Source organism: Phascolarctos cinereus, unplaced genomic scaffold (assembly GCF_003287225.1).
Source record: "Phascolarctos cinereus isolate Bilbo 61053 unplaced genomic scaffold, phaCin_HiC Scaffold_1;HRSCAF=81, whole genome shotgun sequence".
Taxonomy (NCBI): domain Eukaryota; kingdom Metazoa; phylum Chordata; class Mammalia; order Diprotodontia; family Phascolarctidae; genus Phascolarctos; species Phascolarctos cinereus.
This window is the reverse complement of record NW_027555514.1, coordinates 206,369,204-206,390,908: the sequence shown is the minus strand read 5'-3', so window position 1 is coordinate 206,390,908 and position 21,705 is coordinate 206,369,204. Positions and strand designations below refer to the sequence as shown.

Sequence of the window (21,705 nt, the reverse complement as noted above, 5' to 3'; positions counted from 1 at the left end):
AGTTTCTAAAGTATCAAATTTTAACTCCTTCCTCTATTTTATTTTTATGTTAGTGCATAGTTTTACCCCCAAACAAGTCAGGAAGCATTTAAAGCACACCTACAATGTCCCAGGCACTGTGCAAACACCTGGGGAAACACAGAAAGGCAAAAACAATCCTTGCCACCCCTCAGGGAGTTCACAGTACAATGAGGAAACAACACGCAAACAGCTATGTGCAAATAAGGTCTATGCAGGATAAACTGGAGACAACTTTAGTGGGAAGGCATGAACATGAAGGGGGATCGGGAAAGACTTCTTGCAGAAGTCTTTAGCTAAGACATGAAGGAAGCCAGAGAAGCCTGGAGATGGAGATAAGGAAGGAGAGAATTCTAGGCATAGTGGAAAGCCAATGAAAATGTACACAGCATCCAGAGATGGTGTAACTTGTGCAAGGAACAGCAAGGCCAGTATCACTGCAGAGTAGTAGAGAGTAAAGTATAACAAGACTGCAAAGGTATGAAGGGGCTAGGTTATGAATGATTTTAAAAGCCCAACAAAGGATTGTGTATTTGATTTTGGAGGTACTGAGGATTCACTGGGGCTTATTGAATTGGGGAGGAGGATGGAAGAAAGCATTAGGTGGCTTAGTGGATAGAGCACTGGGCCTGGAGTCAGGAAGACCTGAGTTCAAATCTGGCCTTAGACACTTACTAGCTGTGTGACCTTGGGCAAGTCACTTAACCTCTGTTTACCTTAATTCACCGGAGAAGGAAATCGCAAAATCCAGTATCTTTCTCAAGAAAACCCCATGGACAGCATTGATATGCTATGGTACAGAGGTTCATAAAGAGTAGGACACAACTGAATGACTAAACAACAAGGGGTGGAGAGCAGTGTGGCATGGAATGGAGTTGGTGGAGGTATAAACATCAATGAGAAGTTGGTGATGAGGGCTGGCACTACGGTATATGAGAGTGAGGAGTTGAAGATGACACTTAATTTGTGAGCTTCAGTAACTGAAATGATATCAGTGCCCTTGACAGTAATAGGAAGTTAGGAAGAGGGAAAGGTTTGGAAGGAAAGATAGTGAGTTCTGTTTCAGACACGTTTAATATTAATAAGTCTCTGTGACATTGAGTTCAGATGTCCAGTAGGCAGTTGGAGATGTGAGATTTTCTCTTCTGCTCACTGCTTAGAAATATCATGAAGAAAGCAGTGTTGAATGGAAATGATTTCATGTACTGGGAGTCACTCGTTGTTTTTCTTGGAGAAAATGGTCTTGTATAAAATTTCCTCAAACTACCCAATATAAAGTCTTTGCTCCTTACCAGAGACACATATTTCTCCCAAAACAGGAATGTGTTTTTTTAATGAGACCCTTTCTATTCCCTTCCAATGAAAGAATCTCCCCACCAACTTCCTTGATTTAAGCGCCCCCTTTTCACTGACATAATGATATAAACAGCTCCATCATCAATTGTTAAGCAGAAAGATGGTTAAATATTAGGACATGACTGCCTCCTTGCTGTATTGGGAATTATTACCATGACATGTACTAGAAAATATATGAGGTTTTCTACTGAAAATTTGAACACCTAAACCATTTAGCTCCAGGAATAAGTTATACTGTTCTAACTAAATAGTGTTAAACAAAGAACTAGATGCAAAGTGGGTGCCAACCTACTGGGGAGTGGCTGAACAAACTGCATTTTGTGAAAATACGGGGATGTTACTCTTCAGTAATTTGAAGAAACATCATAAAACTTATATGAACTGAAACAGAACAATGAGGGTAGAAGCAAGAGAACAATGAAAAGAATATTAAAATGAAGTCAAAGTCTGTGTAATTTTAGTAACCAAACTCCATCCCAGAGAACAAGCAGTACAACATACCTCACACTTCCCAACAAAAAGATGGAGGATTTAGCATAAGCAAAATATCACAATCACAGTCAGATGGAGCACAGTACCACAATGACTACATCAGTTGCTTAGGTTTACCTATTTGTCTTTGTTATCAGAGACAATTCAATTTGTTTTTTTCAGAGGGTGGAGAGGGAATGGTATGTCCAGAAATTATTGTAACATAAACCTTAAAATCATTAATAAAATATGTATGTGTATATAAAATTGTATATATTTATTAGTGCTAAAAGAAAAGGAATCATTACATTAATATTGTCAATTAATTTCTGGTAGAATGTTCAACTTACTTGAGTAGGTTTCCAAGATTGAAAAGAGCTCGGTTATGCTGTGGGTTTAGCTGTAGAGCCCTTTGATAGTACTCCTTTGCTTCTGTCCTGTCTTTGGTCAGCGTTCCAAGGTTGTTCAGGGCACTTGCATGATGGGGATACAACCTGAGAAAGTAGAAATTTCAAGCCATGATGTTCTAAATGTTTTTCAGTCAGGTAAAGTATGCTTCTTCCCTTCCCATATTCCCTTGCTAAAATCATACATGGAAATTATCTTTTTCTTCCTTTTAGTAAGGCTGTTTCATAAATACTCCTATAAGGATTGGGCTAAAATAGATCTTTGAGACTGTTTAATTAGATTCCTTAATTTCATAGGTGAAGAAATTGAAATGCTGAAATTATTTGCCAAAGGCCATATAGCTAATTAGTAAAAATCTGGACCTAGGACTCAATTCTCCAGATGCTTTTTTTTTAAAGTTTATTCTGCAGCATTTAAAAATATTTTCTGCATGTGAAAACAATTTTTAAATTCACTTTTTCAAATTTGGAGTTCCAAATTCTTTCCCTTCCTCCTCTCACTCCTTCCTGAGAAAGTAAGCAATTTGATATAGGTTAGTTGGTTGTTGTCCTTTGTTCTTGAAGATGACCAAAAATGACATCATTATATTGGAGTCAAGGTACAGTACATTTGACTGTAACTGATCAGACCAACATAAGCTTGGAAGGCTCTTCAACTGCTTGGGCACAAATAGTTCACATGGGGGCAGCTAGGTGGCACAGTGGATACAGCATTGGCCCTGGAGTCAGGAGGACCTGAATTTAAATAAGGCCTTATACACTTGACACCTACTAACTGTGTGACCCTGGGTCACTTAACCCCATTGCCTAGCCAAAAACAAAAACAAACAAAAAACCAATAGTTCACATGAACATTTGGCCTGTAGATGTCTCTAAATTTGCACATCTCATGTTTCTTTTGTGGTACTGCAAATCGGCTTTCTTCATAGAGTACAGTGCCTTCTTTGATGTGGGCAAGCCATGCTGGGTGGTCCTTTGCTAGTGTCTCACACGTCACACGATCGATTCCAAAATTTTTCTAAGAGACTTTGAGAGAGTTCCTGTATCATTTCTTCTGACCACAATTTGAACACCTCTGCCTTGCGTGCGTTCTCTGTAAAGTAGTCTTTTAGGCAAATGTAAACCTGGCATTTGAATAACATGGCTAGCCCATCGGAACTGCACTCTCTGCAGTAGAGTTTGAATGCTGGGCAGTTCAGCTGAAGAAAGGACTTCAGTGTCTGGTACCTTACTGTGCCAGGTGATCTTTAGAATCTCTCTAAGACAATTCAAATGGAAGCAATTCAGTTTCCTGGCATGGTGCTGGTATTTTTAGGTTTCACAGGCATACAACAATGAGGTCAACATAAAGGTTCTGTAGACTTTCAGTATGGTAGTCAGTCTAATACCTCTTTTCTCCTACACTTCTCTTTAGAGCCTTCCAAATATTGAGCCGGCTCTGGCAATGTGTGTGTGAACCTCAACATCTCTATGTACATCCCTGGAAAGCATACTGCCAAGGTAAAAGAAATTATCCATAGCATTCAAAATTTTTCCCTTTTACTATAGCTGATGGTTCCACATACAGATGGTGCAGTGCTGCCTGCTGGAGAAGCTGGATGTTAATTGTTAGGCAAAAATTAGCACAAGCAGTAGAGAATCAACCCATTCTTTGTTGCTTCTCAGAGTCTACATACAATCAATCATCCATGGACAGGAAAAATCATGCACCAACTCTCCTTTTACTTTAGTCTTATCTTGTAGCCTTTTCAAGTAAAATAATTTACCATCAGTGTGTTAGCTGAACTTGATGCCATTTTCATCCTTGTTGAAGTCTTCTGACAGTAATGCTGAAAAAATCATGCTAAAAAGCATGAGAGCAAGCACACAAGCCTTGCTCTTCTCCATTAGTAACAGGGAAAGCTTGAGAGCACTGTCCATGATCCAGAACCCAGGCAAGCAAGCCATTGTGAAACTGACATACAATACTGATGAATTTCTCTGGGTAACCAAATTTTGACATAATTTTCCACAAGCCCTCATGACTGACAGTATCAAAGGCCTTGGTTATTTTGATGAACATTGTATACAGACCTCTGTTCTCCTCCTGGCATCTCTCCTGGTGTTGTTAGACACCTTTTCTAGTCCCTTCTTCATTCCAGGAAGTGATCAATGTGATCCTTAAAAGGCTGCTCAGATACCCACAGGGCTGCCAAATCCCACTGCTGCTTCCAATGAGAAGATGACCCTATGGCTTGGGCCACATGTGTGCAGTTCCCAATCTATCCACATCTGCTGCTTCTTCACTTGTCTGTCACCATGGGACTTTGAGATAGGTTAAAAAAGGTAAAATGCTATGGGTAATATCTTGGGATGTAGTAAATGACCTTGGTGTCATCTGTCTAACCAAGTTCTAAGAGTTCCACAGCTCTGCTTCACCTGCCTTCATGGCCATTGGAATAAATTGTTCTCATCTGCCCATTCCACTGGAGGCAGTCTTCAAATGCTTAAGGTAGACACCCCCCTAACTCACCAAAGGGTCTGATACCCTGTGGTTACTCTCAACCTGGTTTAGCCTATCTGCCAAGAGTGTTTACCAGGATGTAGTCACTGTGCATGCTACAGCTTCTTGGAGTACAGGTGAGAGCTGGGTGAATCAGATGGACACCACAGTAGAAAGCAGCTCTGAAAAGGGCTCAGCATTCCTCACAGTAGAGGGACAAGTCTTCCCTGAGTAAACCCTGCATCCCTGATATAGGTTATACATGTGCAATCAAGCAAAACATGTTTTCCCATTAGTCATGTTGTGAAAGAAAACAAAATATGAAAAAAGTGAAAAATAATATGTTTTGATCTGCATTCAGACTCTATCAATTCTTTCTCCAGAGGTGGATAGCATTTTTCATTATGAGTCCTTTGAAATTGTCTTGGATCACTGTTTTGCTGAGAAGAGTGTCATTTACAGTTGCTCATCATACAATACTGCTGTTACTGTGTGCAATGTTCTTTTTTATTTCATTACATTCTGCATCATTTCATGTAACTCTTTCCAGGTTTTTCTGAAATCATCCTATCCATCATTTTTTTACACATAATAGTATTCCATTACAATCGTATTCTACAACTTGTTCAGCCATTCCCCAATTGATGGACGTCTCCACATTTAGAATTCTTTGACACCACAAAAGGAACTGCAATAAATCTTTCTTTATATACATAGGCCCTTTTTCCTTTTTGCTTTTTATCTCTTTGGAATGCGGACCCAGTAATAGTATTGCTGGGTGAAAGGGTATGCACAATTTGATGGCCCTTTGGGCAGAGTTCAAAATTGCTCTCCAGAATGGTTGGATCACTTCACAATTCCACCAACAATGCATTAGTGTCCCAATTTTCCCACATTCTCTCCAAATTCATCATTTTCCTTTTCTACCATATTAGCCCATCTGACAGGTGTAAGGTACCTCAGAGTTGTTTTAATTTGCATTTCTCTAATAGTGACTTAGACTAAATATGACTAAATAGCTTTGATTTCTTTGTCAGAAAATTGCTTGTTCACATCCTTTGACCATTTATCAGTTGAGGAATGACTTGTATTCCTATAAATTTGACTCAGTTTTTTTTATATAGTTGAGAAATGAAGTTCTTATCAGAAAAATCTGCTGTAGAAAAAAAGTTTCAACAGCTTTACATTTTCTTTCTAGTCTTTGCCGCATTAGTTTTGTTTGTGCAAAAGCTTTAATTTAATATAATAAAAAATACCCATTTTCCATGCTATAATGCTCTCTACTTTTTGTTTGGTCATAAATTCTTCCTTTGATCTCACAGGTAAATTACTCCATACTCCTCTGATTTGCCCATGATACCACTCTTTATGTGTAAAATCTATACCTATTTTGACCTTATCTTGCTAAGTGTTGCAAAATATTTGTCTATAGCTAGTATCTGCCAAACTATTTTCCAGTTTTCCAGCAGTTTTTGTCAAATAGTGAGTTCTTGTCCCAAAAGCTTGGATTTATCAAACACCAGATTACTGGGGTGGGGGTCGGGGGGAGGCACTAGATGGTGCTGTGGATAGAGCTCTGGGCCCAAAGTCTGGAAGACTCATCTTCCTGAGTTCAAATCTGGCCTTTAGCAGTTACTAGCTATGTGACCCTGGACCAATCACTTAACCATCTTTGCCTCAGTTCCTCATCTATAACATGAGCTGGAGAAAGAAATGACAAACTACTCCACTATTTTTTGCCAAGAAAACCCCAAATGGGGTTGGATACTACTGAAACAAATGAACTACTGCAAAGATTATGATGGTCATTTACTACTGTGTATTATGTACCTAATCTGTTCTACTAATCTACCACTCTATTTCTTAGCCAGTATGGGATAGTTTTGATGATTACTGCTTTATAATATGGCTTGAGATCTAGTATTGTTAGGCCACTTCGTATTTTTTTTCCATTAATTATCTTGATAATTTTTGACCTTTTGTTCTTCCAGATGAATTTTGTTATTATTTTTCCTAGCTTTATCAAGCAATTTTTGATAGTTTGATTGGCATGGCAGTGAATAAGTTAATTTAGGTAGAACTGTCATTTTAGCTTTGCCTACCACAAGCAATTAATATTTTTCCAACTGTTCAGATGTGACTTTATTTGTGTGAAAAGTGTTTTGTAATTGTATTCATATAATTTCTGGGTTATACTGTCTACCATTATTTTAAATGGAATTTCTCTATCTTTTGCTACTAGGCTTTGTTTCTTACATATAGAAATGCTGATGATTTATGTGGGTTTGTTTTATATCCTGAAACTTTGCTAAAGTTGTCAATTTTTTCAACTAACTTTTAAGTTGATTCTCTAAGTATACCATCATATCATCTGCAAAGAGCGGTAGTTTTGTTTCCTCATTATCTAGTCTAATTCCTTCAATTTCTTTTTCTTCTCTTGTTTTTATAGCTAACATTTCTAATACAATACTGAATAACAGTGTTGATAAAGGGCATCTTTGATTCAACCCTGATCTCACTGGGAAGCCTTCTAGCTTATCCCCATTAAAGATAAAACTTGCTGATGGTTTAAGATAGATACTACTTGTCAATTTAAGGAAATCTCCATTTATTTCTATGCTCTCTACTGTTTTTAATATGAATAGGTGCTGTATTTTGTCAAAAGCTTTTTCTACATCTGTTGAGATAATCATATGATTTCTGTTAATTTTGTTATTGATATGATCAATTATGCTGATAGTTTTCCTAATATTGAACCAGCCCTGCATTCCTAGTATAAATCCCACCTAGTCATAGTGTGTTATTCTCATAAGTTGCTGTGATATATTTGGTATTTTTTTATTTAAAATTTTTGCATCAATATTCATTAGGGAAATTGGTCTATAGTTTTCTTTTTCTGTTTTTGCTCTGCCTGGTTCAGGCATTAGCATTATATATGAGTTGTAAAAGGAATTTGGTAGGATGCCTTCTTTAGTTATTATTGAAAATAGTTTATGCAGTATTGGAATTAATTGTTCTTTAAATGTTTGGTAGAATTCTTCACTTGTTAATCTTTCTGGCCTTTGGGATTTTTTCTTATGTAGATCTTTGATGACTTTGTTCAATTTCTTTTTCTAAGATGAAGTTATTTAAGTATTCTATTTCCTCTTCTGTTAATCTAGGTAATTTATATTTTTGTAAATATTCATCTATTTCACTTAGATTGTCAGATTTATTGGCATATAGTCAAAATAGCTCCCAATAATTGCTTTAATTTTATCTTCATTAGTGGCATTCATCTTTTTCATTTTTGATACTGGTATTTTGGTTTTCTTCTTTCTTTTTTTAAATCAAATTAACTAATGGCTTATCTATTTTCCCCCATAAAATCAGTTCCTAATTTTACTCATTAATTCAATGATTTCCTTACTTTCAATTTTATTAATCTCTCATTTGATTTTCAGAATTTCCATTTTAATATTTAATTAGGGATTTCTAATTTGCTCTTTTTCTGTTTTTTTTAGTTGCATGCCCAATTTATTGACTTCTTCTTTCCCTACTTTATTGGGTGTAATCATTTAGAGATATAAATTTTCCCCTAAATACTGCTTTGGCTGTATCTCATAAATTTTGGTATGTTGTCTCATTACTTTCATTCTCTTAATGAAATTATTAATTGACTTTATGATATGTTCTTTGACCCTCTCATTCTTTAGGATTAGATTGTTTAGTTTCCAATGAATTTTTAATCTATCTTCCACTACCCTTTATTAAATGTAATTTTTATTGTATTATCATCTGAAAAATGATGCATTTGATATGTCTGCTATTTTGCATTTGATTGTGAAGTTTTTGTGCCCTGATAAATGGTCAGTTTTCAGTAGGTGCCAATGTACCATTTAGAAAAAGGTATAGTCCTTTCTATTCCCATTCTCTTTAGGTCTATCATAGCTAACTTTTGTAAAATTCTATTCATCTCCTTAACTTCTTTATCGTTTATTTTTTCATTAGATTAATTCTGAGAGGAGTAGGTTGAGGTCCTCCACTAGGACAGTTTTACTCTCTATTCCCTCCTGTAAACCATTTAACTTTTCCTTTTAAAATCTAGATGCTATATCATTTGGCACATATATATTTAGTATTGCTATTATTTCATTGCTATGATACCTTTTAGCAATACGTAGTTTCCCTCCTTGTCTCTTTTAATTAGATTTTTGCTTTTGCATTTGTCTGAGATCATGATTGCCACTCTTACTTATTTTTTTTTAACTTCGGCTGAAGTATAATAGATTTTGCTCCAGCCCCTTTGCTTTACTCAGTTTCTGGCTCTCTGCTTCAGGTGTGTTTCTTGTAAACAACATATTGTAGAATTCTTGTTTTTAATCAACTCTGCTATCTGCTTCCATTTTATAGGTGAGTTCATTCCCTTCTCATTCACAGGTAGGATAACTGTGTATCTCTCTCTCTCTTTCTCTCTCTCTCTCTCTGTCTCTCTCTCTCTCTGTCTCTCTCTCTCTCTCTCCCTCCCTCTCTCCCTCCCTCCCTCTCTCTCTCTCTCTCCTTTCACCCTGTTCTTCAAAAGTGTTTTAATCCCATGACCACTTTCCCCAATCCCTGCTCCCTTCTATTAGTCCATTCCCCTTACCTTATCTCCTTCTCCTCCTACTTCCCAGTAGGGTAAGATAGATTTCTATACCCAACTGAAATGAGAAAAAGGTACAAGTACTGCCTGCCACCCCTTCCCATGATCCCCTCTTCTGTAATAGCTCTTTCACACCTCTTTTATGTGAGATAATTTACCCCATTCTACTTCTCCCTCCTCCCTTCTCCTAGTGCATCCCTCTTTCTCAACCCTTAATTTGTTTATATCATCCCATTATGGTCAACTCACCCCCTATGTATACTGCTTTTAGCTGCCCTAAAAGTGATAAAGTATCATTTTCCCATGTAGGAATGTAAACAGTTTAACCTTATTGAATCCCTCATGTCTTCTCTCTCCTGTTTACCCTTTTATATTTAATCCTTTTTATACTTCTCTTGAGTCTTGTATTTAAGAATCAAATTTTGTGTTTAGCCCTGGTCTTTTTAACAAGAATGCTTGAAAGTTCTGAATTTTATTAAATAGGATTTATTATGAAGGATTATACTCAGTTTTGCTGGGTGAGTGATTCTCTGTTGTAATCCTAGCTCCTTTGCCTTCTGGAACATCACATTCCAAGCCCTCCACTCTTTTAATGTGGAAGCTACTCAATCTGGTGTAATCTTAACTGCAGTTTTAAGGTATCTGAATAGTTTCTTTCTGACTGCTTGCAATAATTTCTGCTTGACCTGAGAGCTCTGGAATTTGGCTATGATATTCCTGGGTTTTCATCTGAGGACCTCTTTCAGGAGGTAATCGGTGGATTCTTTTAATTTCTATTTTACCCACTGGTTCTAGGCAGTTCTGCGTAATAATTTCTTCAAATATGATGTTTAGGCTCTTTCTTTGATTATGGCTTTCAGGCAGTACAATAATTCTTAAATTATTTCTCCTGGATCTATTTTCCAGGTCAGTTGTTTTTCCTGATGAGATATTTCACATTTTCTTCTATTTTTTTCATTCTTTTCATTTCATTTTATTGTTTCTTGACATCTCATGTAGTCATTAGCCTATACTTGTCCAATTCTAATTTTTAGGGAATTATTTTCTTCAGGGAACTTTTGTACCTCCTTTTCCATTTGGCCAAATCTACTTTTTAAGGAATTGTTTTCTTCAGTGAATCTTTCTACATCTTCTTCTATTGATTTTGTGTTCCTTTACTAAGTTGTTGACTTTTTTCATGATTCTCTTTCATCACTCTCATTTCTTTTACCAATTTTGCTTCTTCCTCTTATTTGATTTTTTGAATCCTTTTTGAGCTCTTCCAGGAATTCTTGTTGGGCTTGTATCTAATTCATATTTTTCTTTAAAACATCAAAACGTGCAGCCATTTCAATATTGTTGTCCTCTTCTGAGTTTGTGTTTTGATCTTTCCTGCTGCCATGGAAACTTTCTATGATAAGGTTCTTTTTTTTTTTTGATCATTTTCCAAGACTATTTCTTGACTTTCAATTTTAAAGTTGAGCTCTGCTCCTGGGGCATAGTAGACACTGTCTCAAGCTTCAGATTTTTCATTCTGTTGTTTTCAGAGCTAATTCTGGGGACCTGTAAGTTTTCAGTTCTACCAAGGTGGTATGATCTAAAGAGAGATGTGCTCACTGCTATCTATCCTGGCCTGTACTCTCATCTATGAGTAACCACAAGCACTCTTTTGCACCTTGGACCTTTCACCAGCATCCCCTCTCCCCTGAGGTTGCACATTACAGTGTGTTAGTGCTCCTCCTCAACTTGGGATTGTTACTTGGATCCTCATTTGGTTAATGCAACAGAGTCCTACACCCAGTGCCAACAGTGTCCTCTGGAATCTCTTTTGACCTTGTCTGACCTTCTTACTATTTGAGAGCTGATAGCTCTGGGAGTCACTGCTGCTGATTCAGTTGCCCTTATTGGGGCTTATTGGGGGTAGGGCCTTGCTTCTGGCTTGCAGTAGGCACTTGGTCTTGCTTCTGGCTTGCACTGGGTGTGGGACCTAGCTGTTGAGTTGCACTGAGCATGGGGCCTCACTGCTGGCTTGTGCTGGGCATAGACTACTGCTAATTTGCTCAGGCTGCCTGTACTGGAATGCACTCCACTCTCACCTCAGTGAGACTGACTTTTCCACTAGTCCTAAGTTATCTTGGGCTTGTAAACTGTTTTACTTCATCCTTTTATTGCTCCTGCCATTCCAGAATTCACTTTGAGGCATTATTTTTAAATTGTCTGGAGGGGAACTTGGGAGAGCTCAGGCTAGTTCCTGCCTTACTCCACCATCTTTGCTCTCTAATCTACCTATAGACTATTTAGTGAATCTGTGCCCATTTAAAAGCTTTTGGTGTACAATATATTGTGTCAGTAATGTATCTGTGGTTTTGTTTGTGTAACTAGAGGTTCAAGCTTTGCAGAGAGAATGATTAATCAAAAATGTATGCTTCTTTGAGGAGCAGAGTTGATGTGGGAGCCTGGGAGAAGAGAGATTTTCTTCTTTCTTATTGCTGCAAGACAGGTTTCAGACTTTTTTTTAGGGAGAAAACTTGAGAGAAAGAAAAGAGCTTTGGGAAATGGCAGACATGTAGAGGAGCTGATTTCCATGTCACTGATTACCAGATGCCTCCCTACAGACTCATGAAATTTCTCTTTGAGTAGGACTAGTCTCTCTGTCTCTGTCTCTCATTTCTCTTTGTTATCTGCTTAGATAAATGGATTCACTCACTATTCATCATGGTCTTTTGTATAACTTGCATTTAGTGGGAAAGGGTCACACCTTCAGATATAAGTTACACCCCTTTATGCAATAAATCAGGGAAGCAGCTTGAATCTCAAAATCATTTTCCTTAACCAAGTAATAATTAGGAAGCAAATTAATATAATTCTAGTCCAGTACTCCAGCCTCATAGCCTTTCTCCTGCTTTATTGAAGGGAAGAATCAAAGTCTCCCAGAAATATTTATTCACATCTCCCTGGGATCTACATTTAGACAACTTACTTGAAAATACATCATTTACTTGGACAACACACACATTTTATATATATTTTAGTATTCCTTCCACCAGTGGCTATTATAACCCCTCTATTTTCTTACTGGATGGTTGTTTTAAGTTACTGTGGGTGAAAAAAATCCATCACTCTTTGCCAATGTGGGGAATCTAGATGAACATATAATTAGGGTTGTTCTTGGATGACAGGAATACAGACCATCTTCAGGATATATTAAAAGCCTTTCTAATTTGGTAGTCCTGTGAGATCTTGCCTTCAGTAGAAATACGTTTGCGTATATGTATATATGTATACATTTATACACACACACATATATAATTTACATCATAATGTGGTAAAATTTTAGAATAGGACTCAAGTGGAGGCACAATATAAAACTGACTTTTAAAATTTTGCTGCTAAAATTGGGCACATTTGGTATGAGAGAATCAATTTTTATACAATGATGTGGAGAAAAGAGATGCAGTCTTTGAGTCAAGAAGACATGGATTCAAGTCCTCACTCTGACATATTGCCTGTGCAAAGACTGGGCAAAGGTCACTTAAGTTCTCAATGCCCCAGCCAACCCTCTAAAAATGTAAATTTCAAAACAGCTGCCAATCTCTGCTGATAGAGGCAATTTCCTTCCCACAACATTCTTGCTTTATACTTGCCACTGCCTCACCCAAGACTATATCATTAATGTAAGAAACTCTCCAGACAAACAATTAATTGATTAACAAAGATTTATTAGGCATTTACTACATGCCAGGCTGTACTAAGTGCTGGTCATAACAACAGTCCCTCAAACGAACAAACAAACAAACCAAAAACATGAAAACAAATCCCGGCCCTCATGGGGCTTATACTCTAATAATGGCAATAACAGATAAATAAATTTGTACATACAAGATAAATATTGAGTAGATGAAAGGTAGCATATGAGAGAAAGGAAGCAATAGGAGGACCAGTAGAACAGGCTATTCTGTAACAACAAACACTATAAAGACAAACATTTTTGAAAGGAATTCCAATCAATGCAAGAACCAATCACGATTGCATAGAAATGATGATGAAGAACGCCATCTACCTTCTGATAGAGAGAAAGATGCAGTGTGACGCACATGAAAGCAATGTAGGAATATGTTTTGTTTGATTATGAATATTTGTTACAAAATGTTGATGGGGGGAGGGAAGACAGATAAATTCTGTTATTTGAAAAAAAAGTAAAGGTTTTTTGGGGGGGTTTTGAGGCATTTGGGGTTAAGTGATTTGCCCAGAGTCACACAGCTAGTGAATGTTGTGTCTAAGGCCAAATTTGAACTCAGGTACTCCTGACTCCAGGGTTGGTGCTCTATCTATTGTACAACCTAGCTGCCCCCCAAATGTAAAGTTTTTAAAAGTGGGATTGAAGGGGCCTAACAGCACCAGATCTCAAATTATACCATAAAAATAATTTTGTAGTGGTTAAAAAAAGAGAGGTTGGTCAGTGGAACATGAGATACACAGCATGTAGAAATATTTTGTGAAAAAAGCTTTTTCATCTCTACTGATAGAGCTGGAAAATTTTGCTGCTATTATACGCCTTATTATGTTTATAGTTTTCTGAATATTGAACCAGCTCTCCATATTTTGTATAAATCCACCCTGGTCATGGTGTATAATATTTTTGACATGTTGCTGTAGCCTTTCACTAATATTTCACTTAAAATTTCTGTGCAGATAATCACTAGTGATATTGGTCTAGAGTTCTTTTTCTCTTTTTAATATCATTGCTTTGGCTATCAAGATTACATTTCTATCATTGAAGACATTTCATGGGATCTCATCTTTTCTTATTTTTGTAAATTGCTTATTATTATCAGAATTAATTGTCTTTTTAAAATTTCAATGAAATTCTCTTATTAAACCATCTATTCCTCCCAGTTTTATGATATCTGCAAATTTGATGTGCATATCTTCTATGATTTTATTCAAATCCTTGATAAAAATGTTAAACTGCACTGGGCCAAACATCGATTCCCAGAGTCCTCTATTAAAGAGCTCCTGTTACATCGACACTGAACTATTAACAACTACTCCTTGAGTCCATCCACTGAACCAATTCTGAATACAACAAGGTATCTCCCTTGCATGTATTAGTTATTTAAAGTTTCTAGAAACATGCAACAGAAATACTTTAGCTCAGTGACACTGATTATTAACATCAAGCAAGACAAAAAATAGGTAGATATGTACCCCAAAGATGTCACCACCTTAGACACCATCAGAGTACAAATTGAAAAGATGATAAGGAACTCCAGATGTTCCCACATGTGGATAACATTCTATTTATTGCATTAAGCCCTAGAATATCTCAGAGTCTCTCAAATGAGATCCATAATCACTTAAAAGAGGTCTGCCTAACTACTCACAATGGATAAATGAAGTAGTTGAAAAATGTCCATTATCCAGACTTTGATGAGAAGCTGAATAGGGAGCATCATCCATCAACGTACATGTTTTGGACAGACACTGGGAATGGACAACAAGCTGGACTCATGATTCACCAAGAAGAGAGAGAAGATTTGATTTTTGAATACTTGTTTAATTTTGGAAATTATATGTATAATACAATATAACTGTACAATATTTTAATGATACAAAATGATAAACCCATTCCTCTTGAATTAACTCTCCAATTGCAAGATGAGATGTTTCCTCCTAGGCAAGTAAAGTAGCTCCACAACTAGAAAGAAAATTCACTTCTTCCAAGTGGTAAAGAGCTGGGTTCTTCCTTAACTGATAGCTCTCTTTTCAACTCATCAAATAGCCAAACTCTTAAACTGCTGACTGTGTCTAGGCCTTAGCTATTTAAAGCTTCCAAGGGCATAGTTAGTTTTCATCTCAGCCAACCATATTCCCCATTTTAACTCACAGAGAGGTGTTTATATTTGTGAGGAATCATTGGGTATTATCAGCATGGTACCACATTAATAATTTCATATTTCTGACTACATCATTGATTACATTGTTGTTTATCCTTCATTCTCAAAGAGAATCAAGATATCAGGAAAGTGATGTCTTGACTTGCAAGTGAATTGGATTTACGTGAGAGAGGGCTGTGCAAAGTCATCAGCCTTACTTTCTCCTCTGGAACTATCTGGGTCTACTGACAAGACAAAGATCAGGACAACTGGAGATGGCCCCAGCACTGATTACATTATCTAATGTATGAATGGTGGGGAGAAGTAAATCCTTCTGCCATATGTACAAGTCTTTAAAAAGAAGGATTTATGTTTCTTAAATTCCCCTAAAACTGCAACTATGTGTTTGATACCTGTCCTCTACCATCCAACAAGATAAATTTAATTTGGGGACAAGAGGAACAGGTTTCTACCAAAACCAAGACAAATGATGCTAAGTTACACAAATATGCCAGACCCATATGAAAACTTACCTATCTGTTTAAAGATGAACTATCAGGCTTTCAGGAAAAAGACAGCCAAGGGGAACTAGATATATGCCAATACAGTGTTGTTGCTTCTCTATGGTACGCTACTCTAACAAGTAAGGCATGTCCACCTTTCCTTACCACAATAATTATAACTGTTGGTAGCTTACTCTTTTCAGAGACAATGCTAATTACATGATGGTTAAGACATATTTACTTCCTGCCAAAGAAAATTTTCTATCAGAAGCAGTCAAATAACAATTTACTTCTCTTAACAATAGAGAGTTTATTACTAGCTTGAGCTTAATCCAAAAGTCTTTTTTTTGTGAAATAAAACCTTAATGGAATTAAAAATAAATAAAAATAAAAAAACTTAAGGAATACTTTATGTGAAGATAGAAAGGGAAAATTCTCTGATACTTATTCCCTTGAGGATATATAATAAGTTAGCATGTTCTGAAAAAAGATTTTTAAAATAAAGTATGGCCTTTGTCTTACTTTCTAACACTTTACAGCCTTTGAAATAAATATCTGAGATGAAACTAGTTCTAAAGTCAGACAAAATTCTGTAAGAACTTTCATAATGAAGTTGACTTGTTACTATCTCAGTCCAGAATATCATGCAGCATATACTCTCCACATCTGTTCTATACTATATTTATGTCATTTTATATCTACCCATAATCACATTGCCTTTGAAATAGTCAGGTACTTTTGAAGCTAACTACTCTTTTCTCAAAAACTGGGCGAAAAAAATGCTGTCACTGATATCTCACACATTAAAATAAGCAATAATGTGTGGAAGAAAGGAAAGAAAATTTGGGCACTCTGAGGAAGAATATTAGTGATATAAGGTAGAGGGTTTTTTTGGTGGCTAGGGTAGGGTTGGTCGCTGATAATGATCTGTAAAGAAAAGCCTCTATGCAATTGATTAGATAAAAATTACTCTGTGCCCCACTTAATCAAATGCAAATGATGCATTGATTATGAAAAAAGCTGAATTTCATATAAATAGATTTTCAACAACCAGATGAGGGGAGTCTTTTACAAATTTTAGATGTATACTTTCGTCATACTTCCTTGAAGTATGCTCAGCATTCTAATCAAGCACATGAAAGCCCGAGGTAGACCTGCTTTCCTTCATCCAAGATGGAGGGGCGCTTATCTCCTTTCAATTCAAAGCAAGCACAGATATCCTCTGATTACTTCTTGTAAATTATGATAACTCAGGGGCTTATAATGTGTGTTGATGAAGTTTTTTAATTGGCTACTAATCCAGATCTTCATGGATACATAAAGGGATGTACTTCCTTGTAAGGACTACTCTCTGAGCTTCCTAGAGAGTTGGGGCCAAGGGGGAGAGGGGTATACTTCTCCTACCTGGCTGCAAGCTGAGAGTATAGTCTCCTAAGCAAGCCTGTACCCAAAATAGGGCCATCACTCATTTGTATCTTTTTTTCCTTTGGTACAAGGACTTATGAGATCTTCAAAGGTGTATTCTCCTCATCAGGTACAGGAACCCAAGAAGTTACTATGGCAAGAGTGCAGAAGTAAGCTGTCCAAAAGGGAAAGAGTTGCTCAAAGAGAAAGAAAGACCACTAGAAAGAAGGAACTAATGGCGACATGTAAAATGACTAACTAGCAGCCCTTACGAAGACATTGTTTGTAAATGTCTCAATGAGGCTTGACTATATATATCAGCTTTTGAACTAATCATTCTGTGATTTGTTACTGCTTAACATTCCCTGTTCTGTGTAGAAATACTTGTATTTCCTGTATTGCTTGATTTGTCTTTATTCTATTGGTACTTTTTACTACATCCCAATCTATTGGCCCGTGGCTGAGGAGAACCCCTTAGACTAGAGTCAAAAACCAGAACTGTTTCTCAGCAATCTGAGTTACAGATGAATTGAAATATTGGGAGCAGGGAGAGTTTCCTTGACAGGGAACCCCAGAAAAATGAACCCAGGGTAAACATCACAGACATATAAGGGGCAGGGATTGGGGAAGGTTGCCAGCCCTTTTGGCTTCAGTGAAGTAGCATCTGGCTGGTCACTGTGATAGTCTTGAAATATATTTTTGTTGTTGTTCAGTTGTTTTAGTCATGTCCAACTCCTTCTGACCCCGTTTGGGGTTTTCTTGACAAAGATACTGGAGTGGTTTGTCATTTACTTTTCCAGTTCATTTTACAGATGAGGAACTGAGGCAAACAGGGTTAAGTGACTTGACTAAGGTCACAAATAAGCATCTGAGACCAGATTTGAACTCAGGAACATGAGTTTTCCTGACTCCAGGCCCAGCACTCTATTAACTATGGCACCTAGCTGCTTTCCTTGTATTATATGCAAATATAACATATTCTCAGGGTTTCCTTTTAAATTAAACACATGCTTAAATTACACTGGAATTTTTTTCCTCAAGATAAGTCAAGTGGGGGATTTTCTGTTGGTAAAATGAATAATTCTGGAGAGTTCTCTGTGGCTGCAATAACTGTCAGAATAAATCAATACCTATCTTGCCTTTAACTTCTACACTTATATTTTATTCAACTCTTGTTAATAATTATTCTCCATCCCCTTTTTAAAGCCAATAAAAAGCTCCTCTGTACACCTACACAAAAGCACAGACTGGCATTTTCTAACTCTTTTTGAAGGCCCAATGTAAAATATCATGAGCTTTCTAGACTTTTAAAGAGCTGATGGTGACTTACTTAACATGCTTACCACCTATAGTCCAGCACCTTTTAAAACCTACAATTATTAAGTAGAAGAAATCACTTTTTTCCCTCTTTTTAAAGAAATAAGATCATAGGTATAGAGATATTCCGTGAGTTAAAAGAAAAATGGGCTGAGATAGAACAATATAGTTGTTATGTAAATAACCTATAATCCATAAAGAATTCTAGCTCTCTTAACTCAAAAGTTCAAAAACAATTTAAATGCTTGGGAAACTCAATTCTGGTTGCAGCATTTACTGGGTTCTTGATTTGAAATTAATGTGGTTCCCCCCATCACCAAGCTAAAGTAGTAAAGGAGGGAATTATATTAATACCCTATTCCATTCCCAGTCACTGGGTCTTTGGATAGTCAAAATGAAAATCACAGGAGATCTTAATGAGCCTAGTAGGCATTTATTAAGTAAATAAGCAGCAGGAAAGCAGCAAAAGAAACAAAAAGAGCAAAATGACTCATCTATATAAAATTGAAGAGTCCCTTGATGCTTCAGTGTTGTCAGAGAAAGCAATTAGAAGGCAGGTTTTTTTTTTTAAATCTGCTTGTTTTCTGAAACAAAAACAAAAACTGAACCTATATACAAGTACAAAGAACTCTTTGGTTCACCATTAATTTCCCATTATAAATATGTAGCTGCTATTGAATCGCTTTGTATAAATGATTTATGTTTCCTTTGGTCAACCATTTTAGGCCATGAAATGAACTTGTTACTAAAGAAACTTTTTAAACAAGATTCCTCCACACATTAGATAGGGTAGCGCTGTGGTCACATGAAGTGAGAGCTATAACTCAATAAAGTATAGCCTTGAAAAAGGCTTCAAAATTAGAAAAACTTTCATAATGTTATACCTTTGTGTAACCTTACAGTAGGTGCTACAGAAAATTCAAATAAAACTTCAACCTAGTTTCTATTTCACTAGTTGTTGTCCTTTGTTCTCTAAGAGGACCAAAATGACATCACTATGTTAGAGTCAAATTACAGTGTGTCTGACTGTGGCTGATCTGACCAATACAAACAGGGAATGCTCTACCACAGGTCAGTCACAAATAGTCACTGTAAATACTCAGGGTGGATTCCCTAAATTTATGCATCTCATGTTCCTTTTGAGCTATTTCAATTCTGCTTTGCTCATAAAGCACAGCACCTTCCCTGATGACAGCATGCCATGCTGGGCAGTCCTGTGCCAGTGTCTCCCATGTCATATGATCAATTCCAAACTTCTTAAGAGAGACCTTGAGAGTGTCTTTGTATCACTTTTTTTGACCACCATGTAAGAATTTGCCCTGTATGGGCTCTCCATATGATAGTCTTTATGGTAAGCATGCATATGGCATTTGAATGACGTGGCCAGCCGTTCGGAAATGAGCTCTCTGCAATAGAATTTGAATGCTTCGCAGTTCAGCTCAAGAAAGAACCTCAGTGTCTGATACCTTATCATGCCAGGTGATCTTCAGAATCTTCCTAAGATAATTCAAATGGAAGTGATTCAGTTTCCTGGCATGGTGCTGCTATACTCTCCAGGTTTCACAGGTATACAACAATGAGTTCAGCACAATGTCTGTAGATCATCAGTTTGGTAGGCAGCCTAATACCTCTTCTCTCTCACACTTTCCTTTGGAGCCTCCCAAACACTGAGGTAGATCAGGCAACGCATGTGTCAACCTCATTATCAATGTTTACATCCCTAGAAAATATATTGCCAAGGTAAATAAACTTATCCACAGGATTCAAAACATCTTCATTTGCTGTAATTGATGGTTTCATATATGGATGGTGTGGTGCTGGCTGATGGAACATCTGTGTTTTCTTGATGTTAACTGTTAGGCCAAAATTAGCACAAGCAGCAGAGACTTGGTCCATACTCCATTGCATCTCAACTTCAGAGGATGCACTGAGTGCAGAATCATCAGCAAACAAACAATCCGCACCAACACTCCCTCCAGTTTGGTCTTGGCTTGTAGATTACTCAGGTTGAAGAATTTACCATCTGTGTGGTAGCTGACTTTGACACTGTGTTTGTCCTCATTGAAGGCATTTGACAATATGGCTGAAAACACTGTGATAAAATGGTGGCAAGCAAGCAGCCTTGTTTCACTCCACTGGTAACTGAAAAAGCCTAAGAGCATTGTTCATTATACAGAACCTGGGTAAGCATGCCATTGTGAAATTGATATACAATACTGATAAACTTCTATGGGGCAATCCAATTTTGACATAATTTTCCATAAACCCTAACAACTAACTGCATCAAAGGCTTGGTCATATCTACAAACACTGTTTACAGACCTCTGTTCTGCTCTTGACATTTCTCCTGGAGTTGTCAGGCAGCAAACACCATATCGACAGTTCCTCAGCCCTTTCTGAAGCCATGGCTCTCAGGTGGGTGACCATATTCCAGGTGAAGGATCAGCCTTTTAAGGAGGACTCTGACAAGAATCTTGCCAGCAGTGACTAAGAGACAGACCCCCCCCCTCCATCTCCCATGATTGTCACAGGAGAATATATTTCCTTTTCCTTTATAGAGATGGACAATGGAGGCATCCTTGAACTCCTGGGGGAATAACCTCCTCTTGCCATATAACCCAGAAAATTTCAATCAGCTTCTGTATGAGCAACGGACTCCCCACTTTGTAAATCTCAGCTGGAACAGAATCAGCACTAGGTGCTTTGCCACATGAAAGAAGCCTAATCACACTCAAAACCTCTTCTTCAGTTGGAACTTCAGCTAGGGAGGGATTAACTTCAACCTGAAGTAAACAGTCAACGGCTTCAGCATTGATTGATGATGGTCTGCTAAGAACACTAAGGAAGTGTTCAGCCCTTCTATCCAGGATCATGCCTTATTACTAACCAGTGTGGCTCCATCAGCACTGAGTGGTTAAAATGCACCCTAAGTCTTTGGCCCATAAATAGCCTTCAGGGCATCATTAAAGTGCTTTGGATTGTTACTATCAGCAGAAAACTGAATTTCATCTGCTTTCTTATGGAGGAAGAATCCTGTATCTCTTTAAGCTTCACTTGTATTTCACTTTTGATGGAATTAAATGCTGTCTGATGGATGAACTATCCTGCTGTTCCTTGTGGAGTTCTCATTTCTTGGTTATCAGCTTTGAATTTCCCCAACATTTTCATCAAACCAGTCTTGATGTTTGCAAGTGTTCTGATCTAGATGAGCAAATGCATTGCTATACTCTCTGAAAGCTGCCCACTCCCCTTCTGTTCCACTGTTGCCAAC

At 37.2% G+C, this 21,705-nt stretch overlaps 1 protein-coding gene across 5 annotated transcripts in view; it reads right to left on the bottom strand.

Moving 5' to 3' along the window:
• The window catches only part of TMTC1 (transmembrane O-mannosyltransferase targeting cadherins 1), a 320,486-nt gene that overhangs the window by 92,568 nt on the left and 206,213 nt on the right, over nt 1–21,705 (bottom strand). For all 5 annotated transcript variants that reach the window (XM_020975836.2, XM_020975837.2, XM_020975835.2 and 2 more), the window contains one exon: nt 2,196–2,339. In XM_020975836.2, coding sequence (XP_020831495.1) covers nt 2,196–2,339 — 144 coding nt within the window. The remainder of the gene's footprint in view (nt 1–2,195; nt 2,340–21,705) is intronic.